Source organism: Camelina sativa, chromosome 17, assembly GCF_030686135.1.
Source record: "Camelina sativa cultivar CO46 ecotype springtype chromosome 17, ASM3068613v1".
NCBI lineage: Eukaryota > Viridiplantae > Streptophyta > Magnoliopsida > Brassicales > Brassicaceae > Camelina > Camelina sativa.
In genome coordinates, this window is record NC_141896.1 from 18,570,984 (window position 1) to 18,585,872 (window position 14,889).

Sequence of the window (14,889 nt, forward strand, 5' to 3'; positions counted from 1 at the left end):
TTAAAACAAAAGAATCTAGAATGATTAATAAATTATTATGTTACTGTTCATGATTTTAGACACTTTTTTTATAAAATAAAATTATGTAAAATATCACAAAAATATAGAGATTGTTTGGAATACTTTACAAAATTTTTAAAAAAATAATCAACAAAACTATAGAATACTCTCTAGCAATCCTTAAAAATCTTTCACTTATTCACTTTCAATGATTTTGTTCCAACTCTTTAAATTTTTTTATAAATTAGAATCCAATAACACCCGCTGAAGCTTTACATTTTTATAATCAAATGAAACTTTTATTTCGTCTTAAACAAAACTATTTTAAATAGAAAATGGTTTAGAACTATTTAAAATTAATTTGGTCAACGGATATAATTAAGCAAGGTGAGCTATACAATCCCAAGTACAGAGCCAAAGATAGTGCATCATCGTAAGAAGATTTGATGGATTCATCCCCTCTCTTATATAAAATGATATAATTAAGCAAAATGAAAACTATAAGAAATAGAATGACATAAAAGTTGCATAGGTTGATTAAGACGTGTTTCCTATTGCTCCCATTAGCAGGATCATTGCTTATGATATGTACTCTCATACTCTTATTGTTTTTTTTTTTCTTTCTTTTGAATAATTAAAAGGTTCTACGCCTAGATTCATTTTTTTAATTAGGTTTTGAACGGTGGCTGCATACACTCCATACTACATAGTGCATACTAACATTTTAGTATGGAGTAGAATGGACTGTAGTATGGAGTAATTAGTGGTATGTACAATACCATACAATAGTATGCATAATACCATACCATTATGAATGGTAAAAATCGGACTATAGTATGGAATGGTGTGTACAAAAATATTAAAAACAATTTTAAAAATATTTTTAAGGGAAATTACTTAAAATATTGCATAAAAGTAGGTTTATTACTAGACTAACACGTTGAGATTTCTGCCTTACTAGAATAACACATAAAAGTTTGCAAATTACTTCTATATCTGAGTTGTGTGTTTTATTACGATTTATGCCATTCTCTTTTAAAACGAAGATCTTAAAAGGAGAAAATAAAAAGATCATAAACCTAAGTCGATCCCTTGAATCTTTGTGTTGTTTGTCTTACGATTGTTGGGTTGAGATCAGCTATTTTTAGATAGCTTGCGGCGTGAAAAGAATCTGTGTGGAGGACGTTTGGCTGGAGGACCACTGATGGCGAGTTGACGGCGAGGTGGTTTGAAGTAGAGGAGGAGGGAAATAAAGCGATTTGGTCAGAGGTAAATTTCTATATCGTGGTTTAGTCTCTATTGCTTACTGTTTTTTTATACCCGAGTATTACATAGTAGGCCTTGTATATTGTATGTTAGTTTTCTGTATGTTGTTGAGCTCTGTTTTTCGGAAGATATTTGTGTGACTTCATGTTGCTTTGTTGCTAATCTAAGCAATAAATGTTTTGTGATATTGAATTAATAACTAAACTAAAGCTTCTGTCGTAGATATGGGGTCAAGCAAGAGGTATCCAAGTAGGTTGTATGGGGTTGGAAATTTTCCACTACCGATGAGAAGCATGCACCACGATTGTAGTTTGTCCAATCTTGGTGGTTTGAAAGGCTTTGTTGGTGATGAGGTGAAACAACCCTTCCCGTTTTTTTTTTATACCTCATTTACTAGTGGTCCCATACCCACTAACATCCCAACAACAATCAATAACAGCGGATAACCAAATAAAACAATTCCAATAATATTCCAACATAAATAATCCAATAACATCATAATCCAAACAAAGAAATAACCAAAAGCTAACATCCTACAATGTTCCAATGACTTAATCTAGCAACCTAACATCAGCTAGATCACAATCAATCAAGCCTCTAGAACATCCCTTCATCATCGCCTTGATTCCACGATCACACTTTGCCTTTACCTGCACATCAAAACAACAATTGAGATGCGTAAGTATTATCATAAATACTTAGTGAGGCCGTCCTCCCATCTACTGGGTTATAAACACAAGCATATGAGACTCCCAAGTCAACAAACAACAATAACACAATCAATATATCAAACCAGGAAAATAAGACTCGGCAGGTACTAGTGTCGACCGATGCTCAATCGGTGTCGACCGATGCTACAGAAACTGGTGTCGACCGATGCCGGAATGGTGCCGATCGATGCTACTCGAGACGGTGCCGATCGATGCTCCACAAAAGTGGTATCGATCGATGCCTCTTCTGCAGACACGATCTGCGCGAAACTCAGCGACGAACTCCGATTCCAATCAACACAGAATCGACTCCAAACACGTCTAACCATCTCGGAATTCACTAGAAATCACAAATACAATGTACCCAAGCAAGCAAACACCACAAATAACAAGGAATCACACAAAAACAAGGGAGATCTCATGCTTAGATCAACCATGGTCAAGCACTCACCTCAAGAACAGGAAGATTGAATTGAGGAACGTGGAAAACAACACCCCCAGAAGCTCCCCCTTCGTTTCCAGCAACAGCTAACACTTCTACTGCCTCAGATCTCTCCAAAATCTCCAAGAACAAGCCCAGAAAATCTCAAGAACGTTTTCTCTCTGTCTCTCTCTTTTTCTCACTAAGCGGCGACCAAAAGAACTCCCCAAAACCCTCAAACTCGTCCTTAGACGCTTATAACACGATTTAGGGATTTAATTGAACCAAACCGAACCAATTCGGCAATTAATCAAACCGGCTGAACCCAGAAATTAGTGGTGTCGATCGATGCCACTAGGGTGTCGATCGACACTCCTTTAAAAATCCCAAAAATCCGGTTCGCGGATGTTATAATTCTCCCCCACCAATATGGATTCGTCCCCGAATCCCGCAATACCGTCCAACTGCCAAGGACCTCCGTGCCACCGTCAACACGGCCCGCACGTCTCCAGACCGGACTAAACACCATCAGCCAAGGTTTCCCGTGCCACTATCGCAACAGCCCGCACACCTCCGACTGACCCTCGAGGTCTCCCTCTAGCCAATATACTCGCATCATAAACACTATTTGCTCACAACTCAGTGCTTCCCCCGTCCGTGGTCGCAACCATCGAATCATGCCGGCTCGCTATCAGGCCAACCGCCTTAAGCTACGGCATCCAGGAAGTCACTCACACACACACTCCCCCCGCTCTCAGGTCGCAACCTTCGAGTCATACTGGCTCACTGCCAGGCCACAGCCTACAGCTACGGTATCCAGGGAGTCTCACGCGTCCACTCCCCCCGCTCTCGGGTCGCAACCCTCGAGACATACCGGCTCACTGCCGAGCCGCGGCTCACAGCTACGGTATCCAGGGAGCCTCACATATCCCGCTCTTGGGTCGTCACCCTCAAGCGCGCTCTCGGATCGTCATCCGAAGCAACATACCACTCCCACTCTCTGGCCACAAAGTCCATCGAGCTATCGGTATCACGTGAGTTAGGCTCGCACAGCCTTGAGCAAAAACAAACACTGATGCCAACGAGTATCTCCCGGCTAGATCTATCTCAACATTTCCACAAAACATTCCCTTTTTAGAAACTTTCTATTTATGGAAACCTTCCTTTTGTGGAAACTTTCTATTTATGGAAACTTTCCAAAAATAGAAACCCGAGCTATTTCTCTTTTCCCATGACAACAACAGTCAAACATAAAGAAAAATACTCATCTTATTAATCTCAAAAATGTCATAATCGTTACAATCTCAACGAAATTACATCAGAAAAAGCAAAAATACAACAACCGGAGCCAACAACCCGCATCCCGAACACCACCTCATCTTGATACTTAGTCGCACAACCAACCACCCCTAAGCGACCAAATATCAAGAGAGATGGGCTGGAATACTCCGTACCCGCTCCAGCCACGGACTACAACTCGGACCCGGCTAGACAAGCTCAAGTCGCGGTCTGCTTCTCAAACCACTTCTTAAACCTTGCCTTCATCCTCGCCTCGGGCTCCCAAGTCTGCTCCTCTACTCCGTCACAGTCCCACAGGACTCTCATCAAAGGAATCTTCTTCTTCCGAAGTTCCTTGACTCTCCTCTCGAGCACCCTCACTGGTCTCGCCTCTAAAGTCATGTTAGGCTGAAGATCCTCAGGAATCTTAGCCAACAACTGATCACCCTCGTGAAGACACTTCCTCAGCATCGACACATGAAATACCTTGTGGAACGCACGCATAACCTCAGGCAACTCCAACCGGTATGCCACTGGTCCCACCCGCTCAACCACTCTGAACGGTCCCATGTACCTCGGACTCAACTTAGTCTCTGTCAATAACCTGTTCGGACCCCGCAACATGGCCATCTTGAGGTACACTCTATCACCAACCTGAAACTCAAGATCCTTTCTCCTCTTATCAGCATAGCTCTTCTGCCGATCCTGAGCCTCCTTCATGTTCAGCCTCAAAACCCGAATCTTCTCCGAGGTCTCCTGAACAAAATCTGCACCAAATATGCTCCTCTCCCCCACCTGAGTCCAACATAATGGTGTACGACACGGCCTCCCATACAAGGCCTCATAAGGAGCCATCCCAATACTAGCCTGGTAGCTGTTGTTATAAGCAAACTCCACCAAACTCAAGTGATCTGCCCAATGACCACCCCAATCCAGCACACACATCCTCAATAAATCCTCCAAAATCTGGATCGTCCTCTCTGACTGACCGTCCGTCTGAGGATGATAGGCTGTACTCATATGCACCTTCGTGCCCATCTCCGCCTGAAATGCCTTCCAGAACACTGAAGTGAACTTGGAATCTCTATCAGACACAATACTAGCAGGCACCCCGTGCAATCTGACTATCTCCCTCACGTACTTCTTGGCCAAAACCGCTGCTCCATCAGTTTTCTTGATGGCCAGAAAATGCGCGGACTTAGTCAAACGATCCACAATGACCCAAATAGCATCAAACGTCCTCGACACAGGTAAACCTACCACGAAGTCCATCGTGATCAAATCCCACTTCCACTCTGGAATGGGTAAACTCTGTAACAAACCACCAGGAACCTGATGCTCCGCCTTCACCAGCTGGCAAGTATCACACTTCGCCACCCAGTCAGCTACGTCCTTCTTCATCCCGACCCAGTGATAGTACCGCTTGAGGTCACGGTACATCTTGGTCGCTCCTGGATGAATAGAGAACTTGCTCGAATGAGCCTCTCTCAGTATCTCCTGCCTCAAATCCTCACCCTTGGGCACACAGATCCGACCATGCACAAGGATAGTACCATTAGCAGAAACCTGATACTCTACACCCGCAGCCTTAGAGGCATTCACCAGCCCCTCATCACTCTCCTGAGCTAACCTCACTCTGCTCAACAAATCTGCTCTATCAACTGCCTCCAAACCCAAAGGTTCCTGTGAGATAGCACACAAACTCAATGCACTAATCTCACCTACCAACACCTCCATATCCTGCTCCTGAGCCGAAGCCACCCGCTTCCGACTCAAGGCATCTGCAACCAGATTAGCTTTACCAGGATGGTAAGCTATGTCCAAATCATAATCCGCTACTAACTCCATCCAACGCCTCTGCCTCAAATTCAGCTCAGGCTGAGTAAAAATGTACTTCAGACTCTTGTGATCTGTAAATACCTGTACCTTCCCACCATACAGATAGGATCTCCAAATCTTAAGAGCAAAGATCACTGCTGCCATCTCCAAATCATGGGTAGGATAATTAGCTGCATGCTTCCGCAACTGCCGCGAAGCATAGGCTATAACCTTCCCCTGCTGCATAAGTACACAACCCAACCCCACTCTAGAAGCGTTTGTATACACAACATAAGGCTCGTCCTGCTCAGGCAATGCTAACACCGGCGTGGTAGTCAACATCTGCTTGAGACTTGCAAAACTTGCCTCACACTCTGGTGACCACACAAACGGGACATCCTTCCCTGTAAGCTTAGTCATCGGCTGAGCCATACTCGCAAAACCCCGAACAAACCTCCTGTAGTAACCTGCTAACCCCAGGAAACTCCGAATCTCAGTGGCACTCTGCGGCCTCGACCACTCCCTGATGGACTGAATCTTCTCTGGATCCACTGAAACTCACTCAGCTGAAACAATATGACCCAAGAACCCCATCTCACGCTGCCAGAAACTGCACTTACTCAGCTTAGCAAACAACTTCTGCTCCCGCAGCTTCTCCAACACTGCTCTCAAATGTACTGCATGCTCCTCAGGACTCTTAGAATATACCAGGATGTCGTCGATAAAAACGTCCAGAAACTCCTGGAACACGCTGTTCATCAATCTCATAAACGCAGCTGGCGCGTTTGTCAACCCAAACGGCATCACCACAAACTCGTAGTGCCCATATCTCGTCCTGAAGGCTGTCTTCCTCACATCTGCCTCATGAATAGGAATCTGATGGTAACCTGAAGCCAAGTCGATCTTGGAGAACCAAGTAGCACCCCTCAACTGATCCAACAACTCATCAATCCTCGGGAGAGGGTACTTGTTCTTCACAGTAACTCGGTTCAAACCCCGGTAGTCAATACACAACCGAAAACTCCCATCCTTCTTCTTAACAAACAACACCAGAGCTCCCCACGGTGAACAACTAGGACGGATAAAACCCTTGCCCAACAAATCCTCCAGCTGCTTCTTCAGCTCTGCCATCTCTGCTGGAGCCATCCTGTAAGGAGCCTTGGATAACGGCATCGTCCCCGGTTCCAGCTCAATGGTAAAAGGATCTGACCGAGATGGTGGTAATCCCTGCAATGACTAGAACACATCCTCAAAGTCCTCCACAACCGGAATACCGCTAACCGTAGACTTCCCCACTGACTCTGGCATAGATATAGTAACCAGATAGGCCTCACGGCCCTTCTTGATCATCTTCCCTGCCTGAACGGCTGAGATCACGAGACTCCCCGAAGTCGGTCTAATACCCTGAAAAACCAACTTCCCTCCTGGACGCTCAAACTCCACTCTACCCCGATAGCAATCCAAATGCACCTTATACCGATGCAACCAATCCATACCAAGAATGACGTCATACAACTCCACTGGACTGATAAGCAAATCCGCTGGCCACGACTCTCCTGCGATCTGAATATCAACTCCTCCAGCTCGTCCAATAACCCTCAGGAACTTGCCTCCAGCAACTCTGACAACTCCTGAACGCTCTCCAGAATCCCCTCTGATCCCCGCACTCACGGCACACTCCGGAGTAATGAAGCTATGAGAAGCTCTAGAATCAAACATAACATGGGACTTAAACCCGCCCACCAACAAGGTCCCTACACAAACCTCATGTGTTGAGAACCTAACACTTGACCACAAACAAAAACAAATATAATCTGAACTATTGAATTGACTAAGTTCGAATCTCAGAAGTTATACCTGTGATCGCTCCTGCACTAGTGCCACCGGGCTCCTGAGTCGAGTACACCTGAGTCGTCGGCTCAATCCAACCCACCGGCTGCACACCCTGCTGCACCCCTGGCTGAGCTCCAGCCTGCAACACTGCTACTGCCCTCTGCTGCAACTTGGGACAACGAGGCTTGATATGCCCCGTCTCTCTGCAGTAGTAACACACCCGAGTATCTGTCCGCGGCTCCGTCACCGCCCGCTGCTCTGTCACTGCCCGCTGCTCACCTCTCTGTGGACAGCTAGACACCTTGTGGTCCCTACTACCACACCCAAAGCATTTCGCACCCCCGTGCCTCGATCTCTGCATAACATCAAACTTCCTCTTCTGCCCCTGCGCAGGCTTGCCGCCCTTGCTAGGAACAGAAAGCGGCTGAGACTGCTGTGGCTGCACCGACGAACTGACCACAACCACCTGTGACCTCAAGTCATCCTCTATCCCAGCTGCAACCTCAACCAGCTCTGCTCTCGTAGCATAGCTCCTCACTCTGCACCGAGTCCTCTAATCATCCCGCAGAGCCAACAAAAACCTCCGCACCTGAGCCGCCTCTGGCTCCCATGCCCTACCTGCATACCCCACAAGCCGACTGAACTCTGCATCCAGCTCCCGCACTGTACGGTCCCCCTGAGTCAAACCCAAGAACTGTGCCTCCATACGATCAAGAGCCTCCTGAGGAAAATACTTGGAGTTAAACTCCCCCACAAAATCTCCCCAAGACATACCCCTCTGCACCCTCCGTGCTGTCACCGACCTCCACCACACACGAGCATCTCCTGACAAGTAGAACACTGCCAGATCCACCCTGTACCGGTCGGGACACCTAAGCGAAAGGAAAATATCCTGCATCCGCTCTCTCCACTCATCCGCTACACTCGGATCGGTACCTCCTGAGAAATACCCTGCTCCCACATGCCGCAGCTGCTCCATCATCCGCACATACTGAGCATCCACAACCTTGGCCCCCGGCTGCACACCTGCCTGGAAACCCGCCACAGGCTGCACCGCTGGACCCTGCCCACCACCCACGGGCGGCACTACCGGATCCTGCCCACCAACCACTGGCGGCACTACTGGATCCTGCCCACCAACCACTGGCGGCACAACTGCTGGAAGTCGCTGCAAAACCTGAGCTAGCAAGTCCATCAAGACATCCTCCCTGCCTGGAGCACCTCCCGCTGCAACCCCCACACCCGGGGCAACACCGTGACCGACACCGGGCCCATCCGCCCTGCCGTCACCCAAACCAGCCTGGTCTCCAGACACACTAGGATGAACCTGTGACTCCGCCACCTCCTCACTGGCCATGCTCTGGGTCACACTCACACTGGCCTCAGGAACCTGACCTCGTCCCCGACTCCGACCACGACCACGCCCACGACCACGACCGCGACCAACAGCATCCTCACCCCTAACCATCTGTATCATCCAAGAACAGAAGGCTAAGCAAACAATAATTCTAATACACAAGAAACACAACTTACCGTGGAATCACAACACAGGCTCGAAGAGGATGTTCTAGGACTTCATGCCACACTCAATTGACCGACTCACACAATTAATCATAACATGGAATCCTAAACATCAATAGCAAAAGCACAATGAACCCTAGTTCTAGAACCGTAAGGGCTCTGATACCAAAATGAAACAACCCTTCCCGTTTTTTTTTTATACCTCATTTACTAGTGGTCCCATACCCACTAACATCCCAACAACAATCAATAACAGCGGATAACCAAATAAAACAATTCCAATAATATTCCAACATAAATAATCCAATAACATCATAATCCAAACAAAGAAATAACCAAAAGCTAACATCCTACAATGTTCCAATGACTTAATCTAGCAACCTAACATCAGCTAGACCACAATCAATCAAGCCTCTAGAACATCCCTTCATCATCGCCTTGATTCCACGATCACACTTTGCCTTTACCTGCACATCACAAACAACAGTTGAGATGCGTAAGTATTATCATAAATACTTAGTGAGGCCGTCCTCCCATCTACTGGGTTATACACACAAGCATATGAGACTCCCAAGTCAACAAACAGCAATAACACAATCAATATATCAAACCAGGAAAATAAGACTCGGCAGGTACTAGTGTCGACCGATGCTCAATCGGTGTCGACCGATGCTACAGAAACTGGTGTCGACCGATGCCGGAATGGTGCCGATTGATGCTACTCGAGACGGTGCCGATCGATGCTCCACAAAAGTGGTATCGATCGATGCCTCTTCTGCAGACACGATCTGCGTGAAACTCAGCGACGAACTCCGATTCCAATCAACACAGAATCGACTCCAAACACGTCTAACCATCTCGGAATTCACTAGAAATCACAAATACAATGTACCCAAGCAAGCAAACACCACAAATAACAAGGAATCACACAAAAACAAGGGAGATCTCATGCTTAGATCAACCATGGTCAAGCACTCACCTCAAGAACAGGAAGATTGAATTGAGGAACGTGGAAAACAACACCCCCAGAAGCTCCCCCTTCGTTTCCAGCAACAGCTAACACTTCTACTGCCTCAGATCTCTCCAAAATCTCCAAGAACAAGCCCAGAAAATCTCAAGAACGTTTTCTCTCTGTCTCTCTCTTTTTCTCACTAAGCGGCGACCAAAAGAACTCCCCAAAACCCTCAAACTCGTCCTTAGACGCTTATAACACGATTTAGGGATTTAATTGAACCAAACCGAACCAATTCGGCAATTAATCAAACCGGCCGAACCCAGAAATTAGTGGTGTCGATCGATGCCACTAGGGTGTCGATCGACACTCCTTTAAAAATCCCAAAAATCCGGTTCGCGGATGTTACAATTCTCCCCCACCAATATGGATTTGTCCCCGAATCCCGCAATACCGTCCAACTGCCAAGGACCTCTGTGCCACCGTCAACACGGCCCGCACGTCCCCAGACCGGACTAAACACCATCAGCCAAGGTTTCCCGTGCCACTGTCGCAACAGCCCGCACACCTCCGACTGACCCTCGAGGTCTCCCTCTAGCCAATATACTCGCATCATAAACACTATTTGCTCACAACTCAGTGCTCACACTATTTGTGGGAAGACCATCCATTATCTATTGTCCAATCAATTGGCAATAAACATTCCTTCGGAGGTATGGTTTTTGGTTGGAGGAAAGCCGTTGAGGTTCTCTCTATATGAATATGAAGAAATTAGTGGTTTAAATTGTGAGAAGATTGATGAAACAGAGTTTGAAGTCGATCATACACCTTTATGAGCGGCTTTAAAGGTGAAAGCTTTTAATGGACCCAACTGGGAGGAGCTAGTTGAGGGTTTGAGAAGCTGCTGTGGGTGGTCTGATGAAATGAAGACGCAGATAGCTCGGTTGTATCTTGTTCATGTTGGAGTGCTTGGTTTATCAAGGAACAGTCGGATTCCTCTGGAATACGCTAAAAGGGCGTTGAATGAAGAAGCATTTGAGAGTTTTCAATGGGGTAGGGTTGGATTCAAGAGTTTAGTTGATTCCATCAAAGTCCTTGGGTTACCTAACAATGCTTATACCCTCCATGGATGTGTCCATGTATTGCTGATATGGGCATTTGAGAGCGTGAAGGTGCTGGGGGCTAGCTACAGGAATGTAAGAGAAGGTGTAGATTTGCCTCTGTTAAGGTGGAGAGGAGGGAGGCCAAGGAAGGATATCGAAGCCTTCATATCCGGGAGCAAACTCCTTAATAATGGGGAGGTATGCCTTCAATTTACGTATACATTATTTGTCTGCATTTTTTCTTTGTGATAGATTATTAAAAGTTATGGTATCTGAAATGCAGCTTCAGACGAAGCATTTAGTACCTAAACCTTTGGAGTTCATATATCCAGATTGGCCAGGACAGTATTGTGTGTATGGTGTAGGAGAAGGACGTGATCAATGGCGAAGTGGATGAAAGAGAATGGGATTGTGTAAAAAAAAGGAAGGGGGAACATACGAAGAAGAGGGAGAGGAGGCAACATGTTGCAGGGGTAAGTGACGATGATTTCCTTGAAACAGCCCCAACCAGCATCCACAATGTCCCCAATAATGCGAAGGAGCAGAAAGAAAGTGTTGGGGACAAATGTTCAGCAGAGAAGGCGTCTGGAGATAAGCATTCAGGTGTGCAGGGTGAAGATGGTAGTAGAAGGTTATTTACTATGGTTGAAACACTAGGGGCGAAAATGGATAATATTCAGATATCGTTTTCTAGAGCAATAGCGGAAGTTGTGTTCAAACTTCAAGGTATGGAGAGTAGGATGGGTAACTTTGAGAGTGACGTTCAACTATTGAAGAATGTTGTTATCAACACAACGGATGGAGGAGCGCATACGCAAGGACCTCTTACATTAAGAAATGACGAACAAAAATAGAGGAGGTATGATCTGCGTACCGTATTGATAAAATTGTTATTATATATCTATTGTTCAGTATGAAGTCTTTGTATTTATCTATTCGAGGAAACAATATCAATTTCAGTTTTGTGAAGTTGTATAATTTTGTAATTATTTTGATATATGATTTTTTTCGTACACACAATTTAGCAATTTGTATACTTTGTCTCTAGTTTAACAGCGTCATATTATATTTCAAATGTCTTGTATATAACGTCAAATACATGTCTTTTGTTTCAAGTCATGGCTATATCAGATAAAGCATTCGGACAAGGATGGTTATAAAGTTGCTAGTTGTGTTAGGAATCCGTTAGCCATTAAGGATAAGGTCATGTGGTCTGGGAGTATTAAAATCGAACCAGAGGACAGTGTAGAGCGAATTCCAAAGCAGATGGTAGACAGTGTACAGCGTGTCAAAAGAGTACAGAGTTGGGAGACAGAGGAAGGCGATAAAAGAGCAAAGTATAATGACAAAGTTGATGGAGCAGGTGCTCAACCCGTTCCTATTAATGTTATCCATCCGGTAAGTGGTGGTAACCCTGGCTCGTCGGATCGAAAGTGCGAATCTGTTGTGGATTTAACCAAGGGGACCAGCAGTCCTGCATCGTCTCATACAGTGAAAGATAAGGAGAAAGCCAGGTATTTTGCATATTTGTTACAAAAGGTGTTTCCTCCATCAAGAGAGTTTGATCTTCTATTAGTAGATCCAGTGGGCACCAACATAGGGTTAAACCCTAATGACGAATCAATGCGAGCTGCATTAATGACCCGACGTGAAAGCCACATTGTAGTCCTATCTCCCGCAGTGTACGATCCTTTTAGTGAGGCAAGTCCTGAGAAAATTGCAAAGCTGATGTCCTTCCTAACTGATGATTTGTAAGTCTTCATTTAGAGTTGTATATAATTAGTGTCTATATTCGGATTTGAGGACTACGATCTATAACTGATTTGTTAATTTTGGTATTCAGGGCTAAAGTACCTTGCACTGGAAATGCCGAATTTTATTTTCGCCTCCTGACCCCTAAACAATTGTGGCCAACTACAACATTCGGCTGGTTATGGGATGCGGTAAGCTTCGTAGCATAACATTTGATGCAGTTAACTATGGTATACTAATGCCTGATAGATGTCACACGTGTTGCAGCACATGGTTACATGTATGCATATGTTCCGTATTAGGGGGACGCAAACGCCATCCCCATATAAAACAGATCGTATTGCTTTTCTCGATCCTTTGTTTGTTAGTATGTGGGCATTCGAATTCCCTAAAATGGAAGCCTCTAATCAATGGGTTTTTGGAGAAGGTTATTTTGAGACGTACGTGGAAAGGCTGCCAAAATACGGAATGACAAACAAGGTGTGGGTTGACGATGTAGACACCCTGCTCTTCCCATACAACCTCGATAACAACCATTGGGTAGCCATCGAAGCTGACTTAGTCCAGCGGAGGCTAAGAGTTTACGATAGCATAAACAGCGGTAGAACCGACGAGAGTCTACAAAAGAAGTGCAAACCGTTCGCAAAAATGATCCCACACTTGATACAAGCATATAACCGGAGGTACAAAGATCAGCATATCGGGGCGGCGGCATTTAGTTACTACCGGGTGAAAACACTCCCACAGAACTATCAACAAGGTGACTGTGGTGTGTACACGTTGAAGTGCTTAGAGTGTATAGCTCTTGGAGTAAATTACACAGGCCTATGTGATGCGGCCATGTCTTCTATTAGGATGAAACTTGCTGCAGACGTGTTTGATGAGGTCCCAGACCGAGACTGCTTTCTCCAACTAGATGCTACGTCGGAGACAGTAGATTATCCGGAAGCTGAGTTCAACTCGGGATCAAAAAGTTGAAGAGGTTCCATGTACATTACCGGAGCAGTATGATTTTGCAAAATTGAAGATTGGTTTTACGCGTGTTGCTAATAGAAGATGCGTGTTTGGTCATTTTTTTGGTAACATGTGGGATTTGAGGATGTCGTTCTTAGATTTTCCGAGGTCTGGTCACTCACATAGCTCCTATCGGTTGATTGTAAACCCTCTTCAGGTGTAGTGTTTTTTGTATATTGGAGGGTCTAGATATGTATCATTATGACGTCTTTCTAACCAGTATTAGTATATGTTAGGCCTTTATCAGATGTGTAGGTACCATCAGCTAAGTAACGGCCTTATTATGGTCTCTGTACACACGTACGTATATTCATATGTGTACGTACCATCAACTAAGTAACAGCCTTATTATGGTCTGTGTACACACGTACGTATATTCATATGTGATCGTACCATCAACTAAGTAACGGCCTTATTATGGTCTATGTACACACGTACGTATATTCATATGTGTACGTACCATCAACTAAGTAACGGCCTTATTATGGTCTGTCTACACACATACGTATATTTATGGTCTGTGTACACACGTACGTATATTCATCAGTGTACGTACAATCGATTTTCTAACGTTATAGACTTGATTTTTAGGTCCATGGTTGGTGCTTAGTTTCTATCCATTTTGAGCACACTAACTTGTCCCTACTGGCAATCCTATGATATGATGAGCGTGATGTGATTAAATTGTATTCAAATTCAGCGAACCATAATCATCCTAACAGACTGTTACGGATCATATGGACCACCTGCGTGAAAGTAATAAGTACAACCAGGAAGAATGTTTATTCGCTACTTAATTTATCGGACCAATAGCAGCTTCGTAGACGTCCATCGCGAACTTCTTTCGGAAATTGTCAATATTGTTGTCGGTGATCTTCAAGCAATCAGTCATCGGTTTGCCCATGCTCAACATTTCTAAAAACTTCATAGTAAAAGGTCCACAATCTCCCGTCCTCAAGTTTTGTCCTACTTGGCTAACCCTTTCAGCGGTAAATGGATCGAGAGGGTAATTGACATCGATAACCCTCTGAAGTAGGTACGGTATCATCTCACACACCGGCTTGATCCGGGACATTGCAAGAGTTTCTCTTGAGGAGGTCATCAAAGGATCGTAAATGGAAACATGTCTCTTTATAACATTTATGCCCACTCCTACCCAATGCTTAGATTTCCAGTTCATTGGAGCATATATAACGTCAACATCTGTAACCCACTTCAACC

The 14,889-nt window shown here is 45.0% G+C and overlaps 1 protein-coding gene across 1 annotated transcript; it reads left to right on the forward strand.

Annotated features, from left to right (window-relative positions):
• Positions 1-10,722: 10,722 nt before the first annotated feature.
• Positions 10,723-13,632, forward strand: LOC147923993 (uncharacterized). The gene is made up of 6 exons (XM_087496585.1): positions 10,723-11,100; positions 11,186-11,291; positions 11,404-11,681; positions 12,034-12,653; positions 12,746-12,845; positions 12,904-13,632. Exons 1-6 carry the CDS (start codon positions 10,723-10,725, stop codon positions 13,630-13,632), a joined length of 2,211 nt encoding a protein of 736 aa, XP_087352711.1.
• The last annotated feature ends 1,257 nt before the right edge of the window (positions 13,633-14,889 follow it).